Here is a 23698-nt window from a genome sequence, read left to right on the forward strand (position 1 = left end):
CAACCGTTTTGGCATCATTAGCAACACATGGTATCGCTTCAACCCACTTTGTGACATAATCAACACAGACTAGAATATGGAGATAAGAGTAAGAGGAAGGGAATGGTCCCATAAAATCAATACCCCAACAATCAAATGGTTCAACTTCAATGATTCCTTTTAGGGGCATTTCATTCCTCTTTGATATGTTACCTGTCCTTTGGCATCTGTCACATCTTGTGACAAAGTCGTGGCAATCTTTGAAAAGGGTGGGCCACCAGAATCCACTTTGCAAAATTTTTGCAGCTGTTCTTTCTCCACTGTGGTGGCCTCCATAAGCTGAGCTATGGCAGTGCCACATGATACTATGTGCTTCCTCACCTGCAACACAACGTCTAATCAAACCGTCAGTACCTACCTTAAACAGATACGGGTCATCCCACAAGTAGTGGTTTGCATCTTTGAAGAACTTTTTCCTCTGAGGGTAGGTCAGATCATCAGGAACTATGTTGCCGGCCTTAAAGTTTGCCATGTCAGCAAACCAAGGTCTTTCTCCAATAGCAAACAGCTGTTCATCGGGGAACTCGGCCTTGAAGGCCTTCTCCTTCTTTGTCACCTCATCATTCTCCAACCTTGAGAGGTGGTCAGCTACCACGTTCTCGACTCCCTTCTTGTCACGAATTTCAAGATCAAATTCTTGCAATAATAGGATCCACCTCAACAGTCGAGGCTTTGAATCCCTTTAGTTAAGAGATATTTGAGAGCTGCATGATCTGTAAAAACAATGACTTTGGAGCCTATTAGATAAGAACGAAATTTTTCCAATGCAAAGATTACCGCAAGCAATTCCTTTTCAGTTGTGGAATAGTTAACTTGATTTTCATTTAAAACCTTGCTTGCATAGTAAATTGCATGAAAAAATTTGTTCTTGCGTTGGCCTAGGACTGCACCAACAGCATAATCACTTGCATCACACATAAGTTCAAAAGGTAAATCCCAATCGGGTGCAATGATTATTGGTGCAGTCACCAACTTGTTTTTAATCAAAGAAAAAGCATTTAGACATTCAGAATCAAAATTAAACTCATTTTCTTTGACCAAGAGGTTACAGAGGGGTTTGGAAATTTTAGAAAAGTCTTTTATGAACCGCCGATAGAAACCGGCATGCCCCAAGAAACTCCTCACTCCTTTAACATTGATGGGTGGAGGAAGTTTCTCTATAACCTCTATCTTGGCTTGGTCCACCTCAATGCCTTTAGCACTTATTTTATGCCCCAAAACTATACATTCAGTTACCATAAAATGACATTTTTCCCAATTCAAAACAAGGTTAGTTTCGGTGCATCTTTTAAGTACAGCATTTAAATGGAACAAGCATTGATCAAAAGACTTACCAAAAACAGAAAAGTCGTCCATAAATACCTCAATGTTCTTCTCTATCATATCAGAGAAGATGGAAAGCATGCACCTTTGAAAGGTTGCCGGTGCATTACACAGCCCAAAGGGCATCCTTCGATAAGCAAACACTCCAAATGGACAAGTGAAAGCAGTCTTTTCTTGATCCTCCGGAGCCACTGCAATTTGATTATACCCTGAATACCCATCCAAGAAGCAATAAAAGGCTTGGCCAGCCAATCTCTCAATCATTTGATCCATGAATGGTAATGGAAAGTGGTCCTTTCTTGTTGCGGTATTCAACCTCCGGTAGTCTATACACATTCTCCAACCAGTGACGGTGCGGGTAGGTATCAATTCATTTTTTTCATTTGCTACCACCGTCATTCCTCCTTTCTTGGGTACCACATGAACTGGACTTACCCATGAGCTATCTGAGATAGGGTAGATCATACCTGCATCTAGTAACTTCAGCACCTCTTTCTTCACCACTTCCTTCATTGTTGGGTTAAGTCTCCTTTGAGGTTGAACCACCGGTTTGTATTCAGCCTCCATGTGTATTTTATGCATGCAATAAGCTGGACTAATACCCTTCAAATCAGAAATGTTCCACCCCAAAGCTCCTTGATTGTCTCTTAACACCCTCATTAATTTTTCTTCTTCCAAAGGTGTCAAGGTATTGCTGATGATTACTGGTTTAGAGGCATCCTTAGTGAGAAAAACATATTTCAAGTGAGAAGGGAGTTCTTTTAATTCTGGATTTTTCTCTCCTTCTCCACTCAAAATAGGAGCATCCATAGAGTACTTACCCATTAATTCTTCTATTTTTACCGGACCCAACTCTTGCTTGCTTTCTTCCAGTTGCTTAACACACTCACTTACTTCAAGATCTTCATCATCTCCACCTTTTGCTATAGAATTCACAATTGCACGTTCAAGAGGGTGTGTTGGTTGATGTTCACAAGAGTCATCTTTAACTATTTCTTCAACAATGTCAATCCGGTAACACTTGGGATTTTCATCTTTGTGCTTCATGGCCTCAAAGATATTGAAAACTACCTGCTCCTTATGGAATCTCAACATTAACTCTCCTTTCTCAATATCAATCAAAGCACGGCCCGTTGCAAGGAAAGGTCTTCCTAGAATGAGTGGCATATCCTCATCTTCAGCCATATCTAAGATCACAAAATCTGCTGGAAACACCAAGTCATTAACCTTGACTAGCACATCCTCAAGCACACCGAAAGGATAAGAGATTGACCGATCAGCTAAAGTAATGGTCATTCTTGTTGGTTTTGGTTCCCCACACTTAAGCTTCTTCATCATTGAAAGAGGCATCAGATTGATACTTGCTCCCAAGTCACATAAAGCTCTTCCAATGTCTACCGGTCCAATTGAACAAGGGATAGTAAAAGCTCCAGGATCCTTCAACTTAGGTGGCAGCTTCTTTTGAAGAATAGCACTACAATTCTCAGAAAGTGATATGTTCTCATCATCCTTAGGCTTCCTTCGTTTAGTCAACAAGTCTTTCATGAACTTAGCATATAACGGCATTTAATCAAGAGCTTCGCCGAAAGGAATATTCACCTGAAGTTGTGAGAAAAGTTGCATGAACTTCTTGAATTGACCTTCATCCTTTTCTTTCTTCTTTGAAAGGTGAGGGTATGGAAGCTTCACATATGATGGAATAACCTGTGGTTTGTCTCCATCTTTCAGAATTTGACTCTTCGACTTCCTCAAGATTGAATCTTCATCAATTAACTTCTCACTTTTTTCTCCCTCTATTTTTTTCTTCCTTTCGTTTTCAACTACTCCATGATCATTTTCTTTTTCAACTACACCCTCATCATTTTTTTCAACTACATCATTCTCCTCCACCTCAACTACATCATCAACCTTCTTTGGAGCTTTTGGAACTAAAGGTGTCAAAACCTTTTTGCTCCTCAATTCAATAGCATTACAAGACTCATTCTTAGGGTTGTCTTTAGTGTTACCTGAGAATCCGCCTTTACTTTGTTCAGCCAATTGCTTAGCTAATTGCCCCAGTTGAGTTTCAAGCATCTTCCTAGAAGCTTCATTGTTCTTTCTTTCAGCTTCTTGACTCTTCTTCATCTCTTCAAAGTTGCCTTGAGTCATCTTCATGAAGTTCATCATAGTTTCCTCAAGAGCTGATGGCTTCCTTTGTTGTTGTTGAGGAGGAGTGAGCATCTGAGAGTTCAAAGCATTGTTGTTTGAGTAGCTTAGATTTGGATGCTTATTGATGCCTGAATTGTAGCATTGATTCTGCCTTTGATAACCTCCCATGAAGTTAGCTTCTTCATTTGATCCTTCTGGAACACATTCACCGTTGGGATGTTCTTCACCACATAAGTCACACTTGATTGCAGCTACTTGTTGTTGCTTATGAGCCAAAGTGAAGCCTTGAAACTCCTTAGTTAGAGCTTCGATTTGTTTGTTCATAGCTGCTTGGTTAGCAAGGATAGCAGTTTGCTCACTTACCCCAAACACTCCTCTTTCTTTCTTCTTAGCTTGATCACGATACTCATTGCCAGTCATGTTTTCAATTAGAGCTTGAACTTCATGATCAGTTTTGCTCTTGAGACTACCTCCCGCGGAAGCATCTAAGAACATTCTAGTGTTTGGTGTTACCCCCTCAGTGAAGATTTGGAGGTATTGTTTCTCGGTGAACTCATGATTCGGGCATCTCTTAAGAAGTAAGTTAAATCGCTCCCAAGCATCATACAATGATTCACCTTCTCCTTGCTTGAAGTTAGAGATCTCCATCTTCTTGTCCCAATACTTAGACATAGGGAAATATTTCTCCAAGAACTTCAGCTCTAACTCTTCCCATGTTTGGACAGTCCCGTTTGGTATTGTTAGCAACCAATCTTTCGCTCTTCCCGTCAAAGTGAAAGGAAACAGCCTTAGCTTCTTTTGTGCTTAAGTCACGGTGGCTGGTTGCACACAAAACTCACAAGTTTCAGCAAAGCGGCTCAAGTGTTCATGAGGACTCATAGCTTCAGTCCCATCGAATTGCTTGTCCCTCAAACCGTTGAGGACAATTGTCTTGATGTCGAAAGCTACGGGGTTAGCTGGTTGAAAAGTGTGGGTCAGTTGACCGCGATGAGTGGCTAACCCGTAGTCTCCTAGCTTAGGTCTTGGTGCAGGTTCTCCCATGATAACAGATTTAGGAGAAGCAGATGTTTCAGATTCAGTTGAGAGTGACTCCGGTATTTGTTCTCGAACACCCGGTGGAACAGACTGAGCTAACCTTTGCGACCGGACAGCTTTCCGAAGTGCTCTAGCAGTCCTTTCAATTTCCGGATCGTACTCTAAGTCGTCTGAGCTCTGTTTACCTCGCATAAACAGCAAAATACCTTAGTAGCACTGCACAACGCAGAGTAATCAAGTGAATATGAAAACAGAAAAATAAAAATAAAAAAACAGAAATTTAAATTGCAAAAACCCTAAATTATAACGTAATTGCCTTGTTGAAATAATTCAACAGTCCCCGGCAACGGCGCCAAAAACTTGATAGATCTCTGGCAAGTGCACCAAATACTATCGAAGTAGTAAAAATATCGATCCCACGAGGACTGTTTTTAACTTCAATAATTCAATTGCGTTATAAAAATAGGATATATAAAAGTTTATTTTGTTTTGCCACTAGGCAGTAGATTTGGTTTGATTTTAAGAAATCAATTAAAAGAATAAGATTTGATTAAGAAAATATGGAGAGAGATGAGATCAGGTCTTCGAATCCTCTATGTTTTCCCTAATTGGTTACTGCACCTATTATTACTAATGATTTTCTAGTTTCACGATAGTTAACAAATTAGCCCTAATCAATCCCTTGAGTTAGGACCCTCTTCTTAAACTACAGCCCCTAATTCCTTAGGTGGTCTAATAATCCTTGAAGGTTTTATGAACGTTAACCTAATATCACTAACAAACGATTATTTATTCCTAGACTAACCATGTTTATCAGAACAATTCAATTAGGTCTAAGTCGAAAGCTATGGTCAGTAGTCATTCGATCTCACAAAATCATGTTTATATTTGATCAGGATATAAAAAGCATTAAGAACAATTGAATTGAATAAAGACTAGAAATTCATTAATAAACAATAGAGTTTCACAGCATTCATCTCCGACCTAATCTCTACGAGATTTAGCTACTCATAATTGAGTTTACAAATAGCATAATCAATGGAAGAATTAAAACATACATAAACTGGGTTAGAGATGATGAAATCCTCTCCGCTGCAGCCTTCTGGGTGTTAAAATCGCACTTTAGCTCTCCAAAATCGTAATCCCCTTTGTTTGAGACTGACTTCAGCTTAAATAGGCAAGTTCTGATCGCCCAAAATCGTACCACGATGGCACAAATCGTACCACGATTGGTACTTTAAACCCTAATTTCCTTTAAAGCCCTTCTTGAAATCGTATTACGATTGGCTGGATCGTATTGCGATCCAGCACCTTCAAAAATATGCTCTCTGACTTCAAGAAATCGCATTGCGATTCCAAAATCGCAGTACGATGGCTTCATTCCAGTTCTTCCAATTTTGATGCTTTTAACTGCTCCTGGACACTTAATGTTGCTTAGAACTCTATCAAAATGCCAAAATAAGTCCTAAAAATTACGTAATGACAGCATGTCATCAATAATTAACAAGAAACAAACTTTCTTTAATAAAAAAAAAACAAACAAACTTTGTTTAAGAAAAAAACAAACAAAAAACAAACTTTAGTTTTTCAAATAGATAACATTAATTAGTTTTATTGAAATAGATAAGAGTAATTGACAAAGGGTATAATTGACAAATCGTACCCTTAAAATACCGAAAGATAGTTAAATAAGAACGAACAATTCACCTTAAAAAGACATTTAAAAAGAAATGGAGGGAGTAATAATTACCAATGTTCTGGACCTATCAAAAGACCAATCCCACATTGACACCTGGTCTAAACTTACACCGCCTTAAGGCCTCGCACCTGAAGGAACATGACAACTTTAATAAACCACATCACATACAAGCACTCCCCCGCGCAAGGATCACCCTACACGTGTACTCTAACCGTTCTTAATCACACACCGCAAAACCCAGAGGCGGTCATTCTCAAAGCGCGCCTATATAAGGCTGACATTGCTTCACGCTCAAGGTATGATTCACTTTTCACAACACCTTCTACACACCCTTTCTCAGTTCCATTACTGATTTGAACATTGGAGTGTTACATTGTCAGACACCTTTCGTTCCAATGCGAAGACTCATCGTCACCGTATAGGAACACTTTCCGCCACCGTTGCCTCTCATCCATCCTCACCAGACAGATGAACTAATATTGTGGAATATCAAAATTCGACCAAGAGCTTTTGAACTCTGCTGTTGTGCTCGATTGTTTGGCTTCAACTCTCCAGGTTGTGAAATTTGGAACTGTCCGTGGATCAGAGCATGATCTGTTTCTGGCTATATTTTTTATGGAAAAGGAAGTGCTTGAGAGGACAAATTTCTTTGTTAAATATTTGTGGTGCAAGTTAAAATTGTTTGAAGAATTTAAGGAGAAGTTGTACCTCATCTAAGAAAAAAGTCTCTTTTGCTATACTTGAATTTCATTATTAGGTTGCGGAAGCAACTGATTCATGTCTAGAATGTATTTTTTTTGCATACAATACCTATGATTGGAAGGTGTAACATTGTTCCCGCAAGAAATTGTCTACATATATGGTGACTGTATTTTTGTCCAAAAGATAGGCTTGCAAATGAGTATCAAGTTTGCGTATTTATTTGTGCTACAAAAAATATGTAACTAAAGGTGCTATGCATTGGGAAATCAATATATGTCTACTTGAAAATTGATACTATTTATCTGTGATTATCTTTTTATATTTTACTAAAGAATGCCACTAGCTTAATAAGCCGGGTAAGGGTCATTCTTGCCAAAGAATGTGCTACATTAGTTGTCTTTCTCTTCACAAAAGACACTGAAAAATTAATATTTGCATCTATTAATTAATAAAGTTATGTTGTGTTTATCATTTTGAAAATTCTCTAAATTATTATCCAAACAATAGAATTCATCTAAAAGTATTTAAATTCACTCAAAACATTACATTACCTCAAAACATTCCCTCATCCAAACACACTCACGAATTTTTCCTTTATCTATACCAAAAGCTAGAAAAGAAACAAAAAATAATGAAAGGTTTGTAAAAACTTGTTATGTTAGATCCTTTACCTTTTGAGTGAGCTAAAGAAATAGACACTTGATATCACCAAACCTAAGAGACATTTTTTATATACTCTAATATAATTGGAAGGCTTTTGCAATTTTCTAAGTGTCAAAAAGTATTTAGCTGTTGTAAACAAGGGATGAATTTTTACTATATAGAGTGATCAAATAAGTTTATTTGTTGCACACAATGGAGAAAAAGTATGGCTAAAACTTTCAGGTTTATTTATACTGTGATTCTCCTTATTTGTCTACTTCTTGCTGTTATTGACATCAATGGTAAACCATTTTTCTTAATATTTTACATTTTTAGTCTTTTCCTGAGACAAAATATTTCATGTTGCTAACATATTCTTTTTTTTTTGTTTTACATCACAGCATTTTCTTTTCCATGTAAGACTAACTCTAATTGTCCAGCTTATTTATGCGAATATCCTAAAAATCCAGAGTGCGTTGATCGTAAATGCATATGTTGGTAACCATTACAGTCAAGTTTGATATTCCCTTTGTCCCAAAATGTAAGCAAAAAAAACTCACTTTCTGTCTCAAATTATAAGTAAAATAGACACATTTTTATCCTATTTAATCTTGTTTTTTTTTAAAAACCATCTTTTCCAAGAAAAACTTTTACTTATTCTCAAGAAAAACCATCTTTTATCCTCTCTTAAAATTGTGTGTATTTTTACTCCGAGGATTTATGTCACACTTTGTTTTATGATATTTTCTCGTGCCCATAAATGTCCTTGACAAGCTCATAAGTATATAAATTAATTATATTTATCAAGTATAGATTTTCACCTTTTTAAACCTTTAAAAGATATGGAGAACATACATCAACATGATCCAAGAATTATACTTGCCTTCATTTGATTTGGTTAACAACGTTGTGGTGAAGTTAGTTTATTTGTAGGGACGGTACTTAGAAACAAAAACATTGTTTTCTCATATTGATGGAATAATCCACTCTCTTGCTTTCGAATATGCAACATTGATATATTTATATGGAATGTAACAGAAGTTGATGCGACGAAACAAAAATGGCGATCTCTAATTTAGCGGGGATGAAATTCACACAAAAAAATTTTATGGACCCAAATCATAAAGTTAGGGATCATTGATATATTTAAGTCATATTTTTTATTTTTTAAAAATATTCATTTTCAATTTTGTTGTTCAGATTTATTTTGGACTGCTGTAAATGCCATCCTTATTATCACCGATTACAGGTACAAGTCAAAGTTTACAAAATCCACAAATCACAACAAAGAGTTACTTAATTTCATTTCTGAAACTCAAGAACAATGTGAAAATAATCCACATGAAAGGATTTGAAAAGATTGAAACCTGCAGAAATTGCAAGCTGCTTAAACTGTTCTTCAGTCCTGTGCTTTCCTTTAGCTCTGTAGATTGTCATCACAAATATGTCGCCTGCGAGCGATGCCCTTGTTCTGTGGCTATCATCTGAATTCTCCGGCAACACTGGCTCACAAGCAATTAGTTTTCCTCCTGCTGGAAGTGCCTTGTAACAGTTTAGCATTATGCGCTTGATTTCTTCATCTGTCCATGTTGTTAACACCCACTGCCAAACAACACAGAGTGATGTTATTTTAACATAAAAAAATTAATGTTGTATTCACATACCATAAAAAATATATGCCACTAATAAATACTAGTGTTTTTACTATGAAAAAAAAACACTTATAGTGTAGGACAATGTTTTTGTTTTGCAGATGACATTTCTCATACACAATATATGTAACAAAAGTTGCTGCAATTTTATTGGCAATGATAGAGGAGAGATGAGGGTTCAACGAGCAGAGATGAGGGTTTAGCGAAACGAAAATGTAAAATACATCTTTATTCTTGTATGTTTAAGATCACGTTAAATATAAAGGGTCTTAAACTCTAAATTTGTATGAAAACACACGGATTATGTGAGAAAATTAAATATAAAGAGTCTTAAAATCTATTTGTGAGAAAACACATGAAATGTTAGCTTCTTAGTTCACGTTACAACGGCCTTTTGGACGCACAGTTGTGGTGAAAAGAATTGGAACCTAACACGTTATTAGACTATTTAATGGTTGCTTGGAACAGCTTTGCAAATCCAATTCTCACGTGTTAGACAACTTTGCCGTGAAAATATGGAAGCTACAAATATGTACCGCGATCTGAATGTGAATTGCCCGACCTAGTAGGGTCTCCTTTCCATTCGTACACACAAGAGTAAAATTCACAACCTATATACACATACCATCTATAGGGCATATCTATCACTATGCCATATATTTTAGTAGATTTTTTGTTGGAGTGATTTAGTAGGACGACAATGCCAATAGATATACTTTGGTACAACTTTTGTTTTTTCCAACCCGTGATTGCACAATTTTTAATTTGATTGTTACTCTTGCACAAGTTTTAGTGCAATTAGGCCAATCAATAAAAATAGAAAGATACACAAAAAGGAGTACTTTGGGGAATGGATTGTGACACACCTTCATGAAGATAGCATCTGCTTGGGGAATATATTTGAACATGTCACCACCCACATGAGTTACACCTACGATAATTAAAAAAATTCACATGTCACAACCGAATACCACTAACCACAAATCATAACCCAACATGACAAAATAATTAGTGGGCTACTATTTAACAAAGAAAATGCTAATTAAAGCCTAAATATGAAATTATAACAAAGAAAGTGCTAATCAATTATCAACTTATCAAACAGACCAGGAATTTGTGGTGCTTTAGCCACAACTTCAGGAAGATCAAAATTCAACCCTTGTTTAATATTAGGATATTTCTGCAAGATCATACGAAGACAATCACCACCACTACCACCAACATCAACTAGCTTCTCCACATTTTGAAAGCCATGGTAACCCTCAAAAAGGGCCTTCATGAAAGGCACTGATACCCCTGCCATGGCCTTCAACATTAACTCATTCATCTCTGGTTTCTTTAGGTAATAGTCATAAGCTCCTTCACCATTAGCCCTCTCAAATGGTTCCTTTGATGGGTCCAATACTGCTTCGTGTACCAATGGCCATGCTTTCATCAATGCATCCTGAAACACCCATTGTTGGCTTACATTAAATTCAGCTCAAAGTTTGAAGTGACTCAATTCATATGACAAATAACTAAAATTTGTTACTTGTAAGTTGTAACTAAACAAAATACTAGTAACTTGTTACTTGTAAGTTGTAACTAAACAAAATACTAGTAAAAAGCTAGTATGGTCGGTAAGTATAGCTCAACTGACAACGTGGATATTGCTAGACTAAACACTTTCACCCTGGTTCGATCAGAGACATGCACTTATGTGTACAAGTTTTAGATGATGTTTGTGACTTTGTTTTCGAATAAAAAATATAAGCAAGAGTACTCCTACATTGGGAAAAAAATATTCCTCAATATAAAAAGTAAAAAGAAACACTATATGCTACTTTTTTTTTTAACTAAACTCATAATCTCTTAGATACCATCAATCTACAATATAACCACAAGACTCTACAGTGTAACCAACATTGGAAATCTCATGAGTCATAATTCGTATATTATTTTCAATTTCAAACCTACAACCCTCACCCAAACAAGTAGTAGCCCTCTCTCCAACAAACAAATTAAAACATTTTACACTTTTTTTTTAAAAAATAAAATTGATTATAGAAAAATGATATAACTAAATGTATATGAAAAAAAAAAAATTAGTACAAACAACTTAAATATGATCATTTTTTTCACGAAAAACAAATTAAAATCCTATTTATCGGTTCATTATTGAACACATTCATTTTCACTCTAATTTTATTTTCGAGGGAATTTGATTCTAAATTCTTATTCTGCAATTTTTTGGCATATCTTACTTTTATGCAAAAACATTTGGAATATACTAAATATCACTTTTTTTTGTAGAATATACTAATTAATCTAACCTGGTGGTGTTGAAGCACATAAGCACCATACGAAACCCCATTCTCATCACTCACAAGCGTTTTCCCAACGTTAGACAACGAATACTTCCTCTCACCATCCCCAATGTGTTCCTCAAACACCCCATAACTAGCCAACATACGTAACACGCGCTGAAGATTCTCAGCGTCGCCGCCACCATCAGGAACAACACGCGCTAGGATCTGAGCGGCGGAGAGTGGTGCGTTTGCACCACTTTCCCAGATTGCGTCGGCGACGTTGAGACGGACGACGGCGTGTAGGGACATAGGGACGCTTATCATGTTTGCTAGCTCGAGGATGGCTAGTCTTGCTTGTTTTTGGGTTTCTGTGTTGGTTTCTGCCATTGTTGTAGAGAGTTGTTGGGTTTGGTTATGGTTTTTGTGTGGTTTTTGTGTCTGGTTTTTGGACTAGATAGTTTAAGAAAGAAAGAAAGAAGGACGGTTGGAATTTATATGAAGATATAGGAACTGAATTTAATGTAAGATTTTCTTTTGACTCAAAATTTAATGTAAGAGATGGTGAAAAGGGTAAAAGCCGTAATGTAAAGGTGAAGAAGAAGTTACTATAAAAATGATTTTTTTTTTTTACCAATATACAAAAAGTGGATTTGAATTTTATTTTTTACGGTAAAAGATGATTTCATTATTGAATGTATGACCGTAAATCAAAAACTAAAAAAACTAAAGTATAAAAAAAAAGGTTTGTTGTTCATGTAAGGTAGCTTAGTTCAATTAGTAAAAACATACATTATTATATGTAAGGGTTGGGGTTTGAACCTAGACACCCATATATTTACCTCGAAAAAATGTAAGTTCTAACCACCATCCTACTTGACAAAAAAAAAGTTTGTTAATGAGTGTTGTCAAAACACTTTTCAAAAAAATTAAATGAAAAAAATATTCTATTTTTTTTTTTGACAAACTGAAGAAAATATTCTTTAAAAATATCAAATATTTCAATGTTCAATGTATTGAATATACCTATTTTCATAAATATAAATTAAAAAAAGTGGATATGATTTTAAATATCATAGTTCATTTAGTTTACCATTTTCCTAAAAAATATTTCAATGTTCAATGTATTGAATATACCTATTTTCATAAAAATAAATAAAAAAAAAAAGTGGATTTGATTTTAAATATCATCGTTCATTTGGTTTACCATTTTCCTAAAAAATATTGACAGTTTGGATGTTTGTTACTTTTTACTAAGGCTTTGTTTGCGAGTTGGGTTTTGGAGGGGAAATGAGGGGAAGCAAAGGCTTATGGAGAGGTAAACTCTTGTTTGCGGGTTTTAAAAAAACAAGGGAAAGGTTTTGGGGGGTTTACAAGGGCTTCGTTTGTTCAATTTTAAAGTTCCTCCAAATTGGGGGGTTTTGGGGGGTTAAACATACAAATTGACAATTTTGCCCTCATAATAATTCAAATTAACAATTTTAGATATAACCCAATTATTACGATCTCTTTTCAAAACAACTTTTTCAAAACAACTTATTTATCCAAAACAGCTTATTACAACATCTTTTCAAAAAACAGCTTATTCAAAACAGCTTATTACATCAAAAACAGCTTATAACGACCTCTTTTTCAAAAACAACTTATTGAAAACAGCTTATTCATCCAAAACAGCTAATTACAATCTCTTTTTTAAAAAAAAAAAACTTATTCAAAACAGCTTATTTATCCAAAACAGCTTATTACGACCTCTTTTCAAAAAGCAACTTATTCAAAACAGCTTATTCATCCAAAACAGCTTCTTACGACCTCTTTTTCAAAAACAGCTTATTGAAAACAGCTTCTTCATCCAAAACAGCTTATTACAATCTCTTTTTCAAAAACAACTTATTCAAAACAGCTTATTTATACAAAACAGCTTAATACGATCTCTTTTTGAAAAACAATTTATTCAAAACATCTTATTTATACAAAACAACTTATTACAATCTCTTCAAAAAACAACTTATTCAAAATAGCTTATTTATGCAAAACAACTTATTACGACCTCTTTTTCAAAAACAACTTATTCAAAATAGCTTATTTATACAAAACAGCTTAGTACGATCTCTTTTTCAAAAACAACTTATTCAAAACAGCTTATTTATATAAAACAGCTTAATACGACCTCTTTTTCAAAAACAACTTATTGAAAACAACTTATTCATCCAAAACAGCTTATTACAATCTCTTTTTAAAAAACAGCTTATTCAAAACAACTTATTTATACAAAACAACTTATTACGATATCTTTTTCAAAAACAACTTCTTCAAAACAGCTTATTTATACAAAACAACTGATGACAATCTCTTTTCAAAAAACAACTTATTCAAAACAGCTTATTTATGCAAAAACAACTTATTACGACCTCTTTTTCAAAAACAACTTATTCAAAACAGCTTATTTATCCAAAATAGCTTATTACAATCTCTTTTTTAAAAACATTATTCAAAACAGCTTATTTATCCAAAATAGCTTATTTATGCAAAGCAGCTTATTGGATGAATAAGTTGTTTTCAATAAGATGGTTTTTGAAAAAGAGATTGTAATAAGTTGTTTTGGATGATTTTCAATAAGTTGTTTTGGATGAATAAGCTGTTTTCAATAAGCCGTTTTTAAAAAAGAGGTCGTAATAAGCTGTTTTGGATGAATAAGCTGTTTTGAATAAGCTGATTTTGAAAAACTTGGTAATAAGTTGTTTTGTATAAATAAGCTGTTTTGAATAAGTTGTTTTTGAAAAAGAGATCGTAATAAGCTGTTTTGCATAAATAAATTGTTTTGAATAAGCTGGTTTTTGAAAAGAGGTCATAATAAGTTGTTTGGATAAATAAGTTGTTTTGAATAAGTTGCTTTTGAAAAAGAGATTGTAATAAGCTGTTTTGGATGAATAAGCTGTTTTCGATAAGTTGTTTTTGAAAAAGATGTCATAATAAGCTGTTTTGGATGAATAAGCTGTTTTGAATAAGATGATTTTCAAAAAGAGGTCGTTAAAAGCTGATTTGCATAAATAAGCTGTTTTGAATAAGCTGTTTTTTGAAAAGAGGTTGTAATAAGTTGTTTTGGATAAATAAGCTGTTTTGAATAAGCTTTTTTTGAAAAAGACGTGGTAATAAGCTGCTTTTGCATAAATAAGTTGTTTTTTGAAAAGAGGTTGTAATTGGCAGTTTTGGATAAATAAGCTGTTTTGAATAAGTTGTTTTTGAAAAAGAGATCGTATTAAGCAGTTTTGTATAAATAAGCTGTTTTGAATAAGTTGTTTTCGAAAAAGAGATCGTATTAAGCAGTTTTGTATAAATAAGTTGTTTTGAATAAGTTGTTTTTGAAAAAGAGGTCGTAATATGTTGTTTTGCATAAATAAGCTGTTTTCAATAAGTTGTTTTTTGAAAAGAGATCGTAATAAGTTGTTTTGTATAAATAAGTTGTTTTGAATAAGTTGTTTTTTGAAAAAGATATCGTAATAAGTTGTTTTGTATAAATAAGTTGTTTTGAATAAGCTGTTTTTTAAAAAAGAGATCGTAATAAGCTTTTTTTATTTATAAATAAGCTGTTTTTTAAAAATAGATCGTAATAATTTATTTTTTATGAGATAAGTTGTTTTGAATAAATTTCAAGATAAATTACAAAGTATAACACAATATATTGTTTTTAAGAGAAAAAATGGTAAAATAGTAAAATTATAACATAAGTCCTCCATTTCCTTTCCTTGTTGGTTTTTTAACTCCCAAACAAGGGGAAGGTTTTCCCTCCTTTCTCATTTCCTTCCCTTTCCTTCTCTTCCCCTCCTTAGCCTTTCCTTTCCTTCCCCTCAAAACTCACAAACAAAGCCTAATTGAAAGAAAAAAGTTGGCTTACGATTTTCCTAAAAAAATATTGAAAATTTGGATGTTTGTTACTTTATACTGCAATGAAAGACAAAAGTTAGATGAATTTGATGTAACTTTGAGCGGAAGCACTCACACGATGAGCGTGGCGTGGGGACGGAGCTCGTCATCTTGTGAAAAATAATGCATCTCTAAAGTGTATTCTAAAAGTACTTTTGATCGATGATTGTTGTGTCATGTATAGGCATGACAACAAAACTCATACCCGTGGTTACCCACCAGAACCAAACCCAATTTAACGGGTTTTCCCCGTTTTGATTGGGTTTGGGTATGAGTTTGAGTTTTCCCCGATTTCAAAACACGGGTATGGGACGGGTAACGGGTATATAGGTACCCACCCCGAACCCATACCCAAACCCGTCCCGAATGAAGAAAACTTCTTAATGCTGATATGTCATGTTATTTTGTTTGATAATTGTTGTGTTATAAAAACTACCATTGATATTTAAAGGAGCAACTAAATCAATCGGTCTAACAAATGTTAAAGTGAACACATTGTTGGATAATGCATTGCAATATTTCTCTAGGGGTTGCAAAAAAAATTCTATTTTTTATTAAAAAAAATTATTCAATGCGGGGACGGGGATGGGGCGGGGATACCCGAACCCGTCGGGGACGGGGATGAGGTTCAATTTCTCATCCCCGTTGGGTATGGGTAGGGTAACGGGTAAGTATATGAGAATCGGGTATGGGGATGGGGAATGTAAAACCCGTCCCCACCCCGCCTCATTGCCATGCCTAGTCATGTATGGCTACTACGAACATGATTAAATATATTCATTTTAAAAACTTCACATTTTGATTTCTGCAAAATCATGTTGGTATGATCAATGTGATACCAAACATATTCTTAATTTTCTTGTGGCTGCAAATAAGGTTTCTTCCTTGCCTCAACATATTCTTAATTTAATTAATGGATTTAAGAAATGTTTTTCATTTGGGTTTTATCTTCTGTCTAACTTTACTTAAGTGTGTGTGAGGTGAAAAGGGAATAATATAAGTAAATTGTAAGGATGTGGTTAAAATCAGTTCGATTCATTGATTTTTTAGATTACAAAATAAAAAATCATGAAGTAAACGAAACTATATCAGTTTAGGTTAGTTTTAAACCAAACCAAACAAAATCTGATACTATTTCTTATTAAAAAAAAAACTGATACTATTTTGGTTTGTTTCGATTTGGATTTTCAAGGTTTTGTCTGAACCACTTACATCCCTGTAGACAACCATGGAAATGACAAGAGGAAGAAGCTAGATGTGTTTATTGTCGTGTTTGTTATAAAGATGGTGAGGAGAATTAGACGAATTGATCTCTATTTTAACCTTTTAATCTTAGCAATTAAATTTAGTTTTGCCACATGTCGTTTATCTATGCATTGAAAAGGAGTAAAGGGAGGAAAGTTTTTTTTTTTCCTCAGAGTAAATGGAGGAAAGATATAAATAGAGAAAAGTTGAACTTACATTATTTTTTTTTATTTTTTTTTTTTGACAAAAGTTGAACTTACATTATTGAATACATGTTTAAAAATTAAAACAACTCAACGTATAACAATTAATTTCTTTAAAAAATCCTATAAAAAAATTGGTTTAAGCCCACTAAAAAAGAAAAAAGAAATTAAAATTGGTTTAACAAAGTCAGCACCTTGAGCCCGTAGCGGTGGTGACTGGTAAGATCCAAAATGAACCAAACAACCCTTTCATCACCACACCATTACCACCTTACAAATCAACCAAACTCAAACACTTTCATCACTTCATCCAAACCCATTAATCCAATCCAATTCCTTCGATTCAACACTCCAAATCGCCAAAACGACAAACAAAACCACCCAGTTCTGCGTTTCGCCGTAAACCCATCATCACAGACTCCACCAGTCGTTGTTGTCGGATCCGCCAATGCCGACATTTACGTCGAGATCGACCGCCTCCCGAAGGAAGGCGAAACAATCTCGGCGAAAAGTGGGCAGACGTTAGCCGGCGGGAAAGGTGCTAATCAAGCTTGCTGTGGTGCTAAATTATCTCATCCGACTTACTTCCTCGGTCAGGTTGTTAGTTAGATATAGTTGGATATTAGTTCAATATTGTTTAATGTAGTTTCTTAATTAGTTTTTGATTAGTTACAATTTGGTTAAATTAGTAGTTTACTTATAGTGTGATTAGTTATGATTAGTTAGAATTTTGTTATATTAGTAATTTACTTATAGTGGATGAGCGTATAGCAGATAAACTAACTAATTGAATTTGTAATGTTTGGTAAAATTAGCGATTAAAGTAGCTTACAAATATGAAATGACTTAAAATTTGCGATTGTAGGAGTAAGATTGAGATAAAACGTGATAAGCTATAATCTACTTGAATTAGCTTATCACAAGCTGCTATAAGCTCATAAAAAATAAGCTATAAGCTCATGTAAAAGTAACAGTTACCAAACAGGTCTTTGTTAACTAGTTGAGCTTATAAGCTATATGCTATAAACCATAAGCTGAATTTTATGTCTTATTTATGATTACTATGACTCTGTTGGTAAAAATAGCTAATAACTGATAAACTAGATTTTTTTACTCACCGATAGCTCGCTTATAGCGGATAGTTGATAAGTTAACTGACAGGGGATAAACTAGCCGGTTGAATTTGTAGTGTTTGGTGAAATTAGCAGTTGAATTTGAAATAGATTATAATTATGAAAAGACGTAAAAAAGATATTTCATTAATATTTAATTTGTTTTAATTAAGATAACAGTGGTAAAATCTGAGACAAATAATGATAACCTACACACTTTAAGCTATACGGTACTTCAAGCAGCCTATCGAAATATGCGGTAAGCTACTAAAAATAACCTATAAGCTTGTGAGAAAATGTCGGTTATCAAACAGTACTTTTCTAGTCATATGAGCTAATCAGCTAGTTTTATTGTGCTTGCCAAACAGACCATAAATTTGAATTAGTTGTGTTTAGTTATGATTAGTTTGAAGATGGTTATATTAGTTTACTGATTAGTGTGATTAGTTATGATTAGTTAGAAGTTGGTTATATTCGTTATACTTTATAGTTGATTGAATTTGCAGTGTTTAGTAAAATCAGTGGTTGAATTAGATTATAAATATGAAATGAAATCAAAAAGATATGTTAACTAATATTTAATATAAGCTCTACGCTTTAAGCTATAAGGTACTTATCAAAATATGTTGTAAGCTATTAAAAATAAGCTACAAGATAGTGAGAAAATGACGGTTATCAAACAAGACTTGTTTTAGTCATACGAGCTTATAAACTATAAGCCTATATCTTAATGTGCTTGTCAAACAGACCTCAAATTAGAATTAGTTGTGATTAATTAGCAGTTGGTTGTATTAGTCTACTAGTTAGTGTGAGTAGTTATCATTATGTAGAAGTTGGTTATATTAGTTATACTTTATGATCACTAAATAAGTTGCATCCTCATTGTATCAATTTTTTCGCGTATCAATTTCAAAATCAATCGTTCTATGATTTTTATATTTTGCTTTATTTTTGTTCTACTATGATTCTCAACGCAGGTTGGGAACGATGCTCACGGAAACCTCATCACTGATGCACTTCGAGATGGTGGTGTTCGGCTTGATTATCTTGCCGTTGTGCCTTCTGCTCCAACTGGTCATGCAGTTGTTATGCTTCAGTCTAGTGGCCAGAATTCTATTGTTATTGTTGGTGGTGCTAATGTGAGTTGTTGGCCTCAAACTCTGCCACCTAAGCAGTTGGAGGTTGTTTCCTCCGCAGGGATTGTTCTGTTGCAGAGGGAGATCCCTGATTTCGTTAATGTTCAAGTGGCAAAGGTTGGTCCTTTAGATTTTCTTTTGAGAAGATGTGAAATTGTCTTCTTTTTTTTCTTTCTTTTTTTTTTTGACATTTTGTTGCCAATTGCAATCGCCACTTTTGATCTGGAACCGTGTGTATTTGAAGAGAATTGATTTTGTAGATATGATTATGTTAAAACTGAGTTTGAAGTGATCTATTGTTGAACATTTCTTCAAAATTGATTACGTTAGATAAGTGCATGTTTGGTTTCACTTTTTGAGGAGGCAAAATTGATTGAATCATACTGTTGTGTTTGAGTTTTCTCGGGTGATGTTGACCTTGCCTCCAAACTTGAATCTAATTTGAACCTGAGATTTGAAATTTTTGTAATTTTGCTTCTAAACATAAATAACTTTACATGCAATTTAATAAAAATGAAATTTATTCAAAATTAATTTTCACCATTGTAGTATGCATGAGACTGAGAGTAACAAAAAATACTTGTATTTTTATACTAGGCAGAAGTACAATTAATTCTAATATTTTCTACTGTGAAACCGGACACAGTTAGTTGGAGAAGCAGACTGGGAGTGATTTTGTAGACCTTTTTATAAGAAGAGGCCATTTGAAAATAGTGTCCTACACAAGTCATGAATTCATGACCGTGTTGCAAATAAATTTATTGAAGTCTAGTGGAGAAACTTATATGCTATGCACTTCGTACGGTGATTATATGATATGTTTCATGTGAATTTCATGTTCCATCCGCAAGATTCTTAACTAGCCAAAATGTATTTTGGTATGGTGCATACAGGCTGCAAAGAATGCTGGTGTGCCAGTAATATTTGATGCTGGGGGAATCGATGCACCTATTCCACAAGAATTACTGAATTTTGTTGATATTTTTAGTCCCAATGAAAGTGAACTTGGTCGCCTTACAGGACTTCCGACTGAAAGTTTTGAAGAGATTAGACAGGCTGCTGCAAAATGCCATAAATTGGTGAGTTAAAGTAGTGCCTTACAGATCACATTGCAATTCGTTGCACATCGTTCTACTTTTTTCTTTTGAACAACTGCATATTGTTCTACTTGAATGTTATATCCATTGCCATATTCGTTGACATGCATGCATATGTGGGCATTAGAAGCAGAAAGAAAGTATATTCCTGTGGATAAGAAAGAAATGGTCTTCATGTAGATATGAAGGAAATGATCATGGTGTAGATATTCATGAGGTTCTCACTGCTTGCTTTTCTTTGGTTGCCCTACTTCCCAAACAAGGTTTTGAAATTTCTTTTGTGTTGACTGTTGAGGGAAATAGAGCTGGGGTAAAATAGGGAGAGAAGGATTATATAATTTTGATTTGACACAATTTTTCCTTAAATCCAATTACATGCACCATAAGGTGAAATTATGGAGGAAAAAGGTTACTAGTAAACAAATGAACTATTGAATTTGCTAATAGTACAACCTCAACCTGGTACTATAGGCCCCCTGCCATGGTGCGGTTCAGGGGAGGGTTGGACTTGGATCTATTGTAGACATCCTTGTCTTCCATTTGCAAAAGTTTGATTCCACAACTCAAACCTGTAACCTCCAATCACATGACGGTAACTCCAACTATTGCACTAAAACTCCTTTTCAAACTATTGAATTAAATTAAATTTTCTATTTATTGACTGTGCCATCGATTTTACATTGTCTCTTCAGGTGTCTTGTTTGATCCCTGAAGGCTTGTAGATTGATGTTACTTTTGTCTCCGTGATATTACAAGAGTCTCAGTGGTTACTTCTCTGGCGTTATTTTAATCAAAAAATTCTGAAATTTCAGGGTGTTAAGCAAGTTCTTGTGAAACTTGGTGCCAAAGGATCTGCCCTTTTCATAGAAGGAGAAGAACCAATTCAGCAACCTGCCATTTTTGCTAAAACAGTCATCGATACAACTGGAGCTGGTGATACTTTCACTGCTGCTTTTGCTGTGGCCTTGGTGGAGGGCAAGTCCAAGAAGGAATGCCTCAGATTTGCCGGTATGTGTTGCAGAATGTATTTTGCTGTGTATCTTCTTGGACCTTTCTCTGTGGAAAAATGTGCCTAACTAATACGTGAGATTTTACCACAACAGCTGCTGCAGCTTCTCTATGTGTTCAAGTTAAGGGAGCCATTCCCAGCATGCCGGATAGGAAATCTGTTCTCGAACTTCTCAATCATCATTGAAGGTACATGCAAAAGGTCAATTTCTGCTTAACACTTTCATTTGTTTCATTCTTGTGATTTACTCTTTCATTCTTGTTTTTTTTTTTGTTACACTTTCATTCTTGTTTAGTCAAGAACTATAATTTAGATTTCTAGAGGACGAGCCTGGTGTCTGGAATCAGGATCTCTAAATGCTATATTAAATAAAAAAATGATGCTCCTGACTGTAAGTAAATGAATGCTCTATGCTATACTGTTACCTGCATGATTGAATTACATAATTCTTATTAATTCTTATTGAATTTCTTTAGATGCACTTCCTGTACAATTAACACGTGCATTTATAAAAATGATTCTTTACACTTGATTCTGGTTTGTGCTTTAAATATGTTATTTCTCTTTCCTACCATTATTCTTTTAAGCTATACATGTGAATCGCGTAGATTAACACAAAATTGATTTTCTGTGACTGATAAAAGTATAATAACTTTTGGTTGTTAGGATTACAATGACTGTGCATGGCAAAGAGAAGACCCTTGTAAATGACAGAAAACAAAACTTGTATGAAGAGGCTTTTTTTGTAGATGGGCACTTCTCGAGGCTGTAGGTTGTTTGTCATTTCAATAAGACAAGGTTAGTTTAAAGGGTTCACCTAATAGTCATGGTTAGGTTTTGAAAGGTCGACCCTTAGGTAAATTGTATAAAATGGATGGTTCAGGTTTGATTTTGGAAACTTGTTTAATAAGTTTATGATGAAGTTGTACTTGAATGATTACTTGTAAAATCCCTTCCCTGTCTAAAATTTCGTTTTGTCTTCATTTATTTCTTCAAAGTTTTTTATTAGGCTTTTGCATTATGAGTATTAATTTCAACTAATCATTCGTTGAAACGTCCAAGTTTTGAGTGTCAATTATGGGATGGGATGAGATGATATAATATTTCTTCAATACAATTTGTTGATCAAAAGGACTATTCATCAACTGTGATGTGAACATTTAGCTTGGTGGCAAGAGCACATAGGAAGTTGGAAGGAGCTATTCAAAGTAGTGATGACAAAATAGATGGATTGGATTAATTTAAATGGTAATTGATGGATGAAAACAATTCATTAATTCATTAAAAGTTTTTGAAAAAAAGGCACAGTCAAGTTGTATATCATTTTATTTCATTAAAACCTTCTAAGTAGTTGCTGGAACTCTCTATGAGCTAAGTTTAGTAATAAGAATGTCACTCCTATTTGGGCTCCAATTAAGTTTTGAAAATTGGTATTCCCACATCAAAATTTACTTTAAAACACATGGAAAATACCCTATTACCCTCATTTGCAGTTAACTACCGTTCGCTAAATGCAACGGTAGTTAACTACAGTTGGTGCAAGGGTAGCTGCAGCTGGGCCAACTGCACTTAACCACCATTGCACTTTCGTGAAAATGAGATTGGAGAGTTTTTGTGGGGAGTTTGAGTGTTTTTTGCTTCTAGCATTATGCAATGCAGAAACTAATGTTGCTTTCTGGAATATGTTTAGATCGCAACTGTAGTTAACTACCGTTGGAAAGACTGAACGATAGCTTGCTACCGTTGAAGTCAAATGCGTAATTTTCATGTGTTTTTTTTTTATCAACTTTTGAGGTGGGAAAAACAATTTTCCTAAGTTTTTTTTTTGGATAAATTGGGTTTGGCTTTCTAGAGCTTAAATCTTTCCACTCCCAATATGCATCTCGATTTATACTTGAAGAAGAAAAATAACAAGTTTTTATTTCGTTCAAAAGTATATTTTTAAACAAAAGCACTTTTTTCTGTTTAAATAGAGTGCGTCAACTTTATAAACTCTTGTGAAAAGTTCTATTTATGCAACGTGAGACTTAAGTTCTTTTTTTTCAATAGTGTTTTTTTCTTTATCATCAACAGAGAAAAAAAAATCTACAACAAAAAGAATCTGACTAGTATTCTTAGTGGCGTTTAGCCTGGGAATGGACAGTTTTTTCCCACCATGGGAAAGTGTCCTTTTCCAGGACAGGTGGCAGTGGAAAACCAGTTAAGAAAAAAAGAAAAAAGAAAATAAAATTTGTTTTTTAATGCTGTTTGTTTGTTTACTACTGCATCACATCTAATATCTCCAGAACATAGTAATGTAAGCTCAATTCCTTCCATCTTCTCTCCAACAACTAAAAACAACTTAACAATTTTCTTCGTCATCAATGGATAAAGGCCACCGAGTTTCCTTCTCTCCTCTCCTCTTCCCATCATCACTATATTAGCACAATTTTTTTTATATAATGGACTTC

General features: G+C 34.3%; 2 protein-coding genes, 1 long non-coding RNA gene and 1 other non-coding gene across 5 annotated transcripts; 3 read left to right on the forward strand and 1 right to left on the reverse strand.

Moving 5' to 3' along the window:
• The first annotated feature begins 4060 nt into the window (after nucleotides 1-4060).
• Nucleotides 4061-4167, forward strand: LOC146949355 (small nucleolar RNA R71). The gene has a single exon (XR_015029551.1). It is a non-coding gene; the product is annotated as a small nucleolar RNA R71 (small nucleolar RNA).
• Nucleotides 4168-7751: 3584 nt separating this feature from the next.
• Nucleotides 7752-9325, forward strand: LOC146949356 (uncharacterized). Its single transcript, XR_015027231.1, has 3 exons — nucleotides 7752-7890; nucleotides 7990-8129; nucleotides 8627-9325. It is a non-coding gene; the product is annotated as an uncharacterized LOC146949356 (long non-coding RNA).
• On the reverse strand, nucleotides 8790-11989 carry LOC146949357 (O-methyltransferase family protein). The gene is made up of 4 exons (XM_085745398.1): nucleotides 11553-11989; nucleotides 10348-10684; nucleotides 10107-10171; nucleotides 8790-9190 (listed from the first exon to the last, which is right to left on the reverse strand). Exons 1-4 carry the CDS (start codon nucleotides 11913-11915, stop codon nucleotides 8891-8893), a joined length of 1065 nt encoding a protein of 354 aa, XP_085601524.1. The 5' UTR covers nucleotides 11916-11989; the 3' UTR covers nucleotides 8790-8890.
• Nucleotides 11990-17063: 5074 nt separating this feature from the next.
• Nucleotides 17064-22231, forward strand: LOC146949358 (pfkB-like carbohydrate kinase family protein). 2 transcript variants are annotated; one of them, XM_085745396.1, is made up of 6 exons: nucleotides 17064-17491; nucleotides 18984-19259; nucleotides 20036-20221; nucleotides 21052-21247; nucleotides 21343-21449; nucleotides 21915-22231. In XM_085745396.1, exons 1-5 carry the CDS (start codon nucleotides 17126-17128, stop codon nucleotides 21432-21434), a joined length of 1116 nt encoding a protein of 371 aa, XP_085601522.1. In that variant the 5' UTR covers nucleotides 17064-17125; the 3' UTR covers nucleotides 21435-21449; nucleotides 21915-22231. The 2 variants fall into 2 exon arrangements, with proteins under 2 accessions (XP_085601522.1, XP_085601523.1); XM_085745397.1 differs by having other exon boundaries at nucleotides 21343-21436.
• Nucleotides 22232-23698: the final 1467 nt, after the last annotated feature.

This window comes from Medicago sativa, chromosome 2, assembly GCF_051527215.1.
Source record: "Medicago sativa cultivar Bolivia chromosome 2, Bolivia_mono, whole genome shotgun sequence".
NCBI classification, from domain to species: Eukaryota; Viridiplantae; Streptophyta; class Magnoliopsida; order Fabales; family Fabaceae; genus Medicago; species Medicago sativa.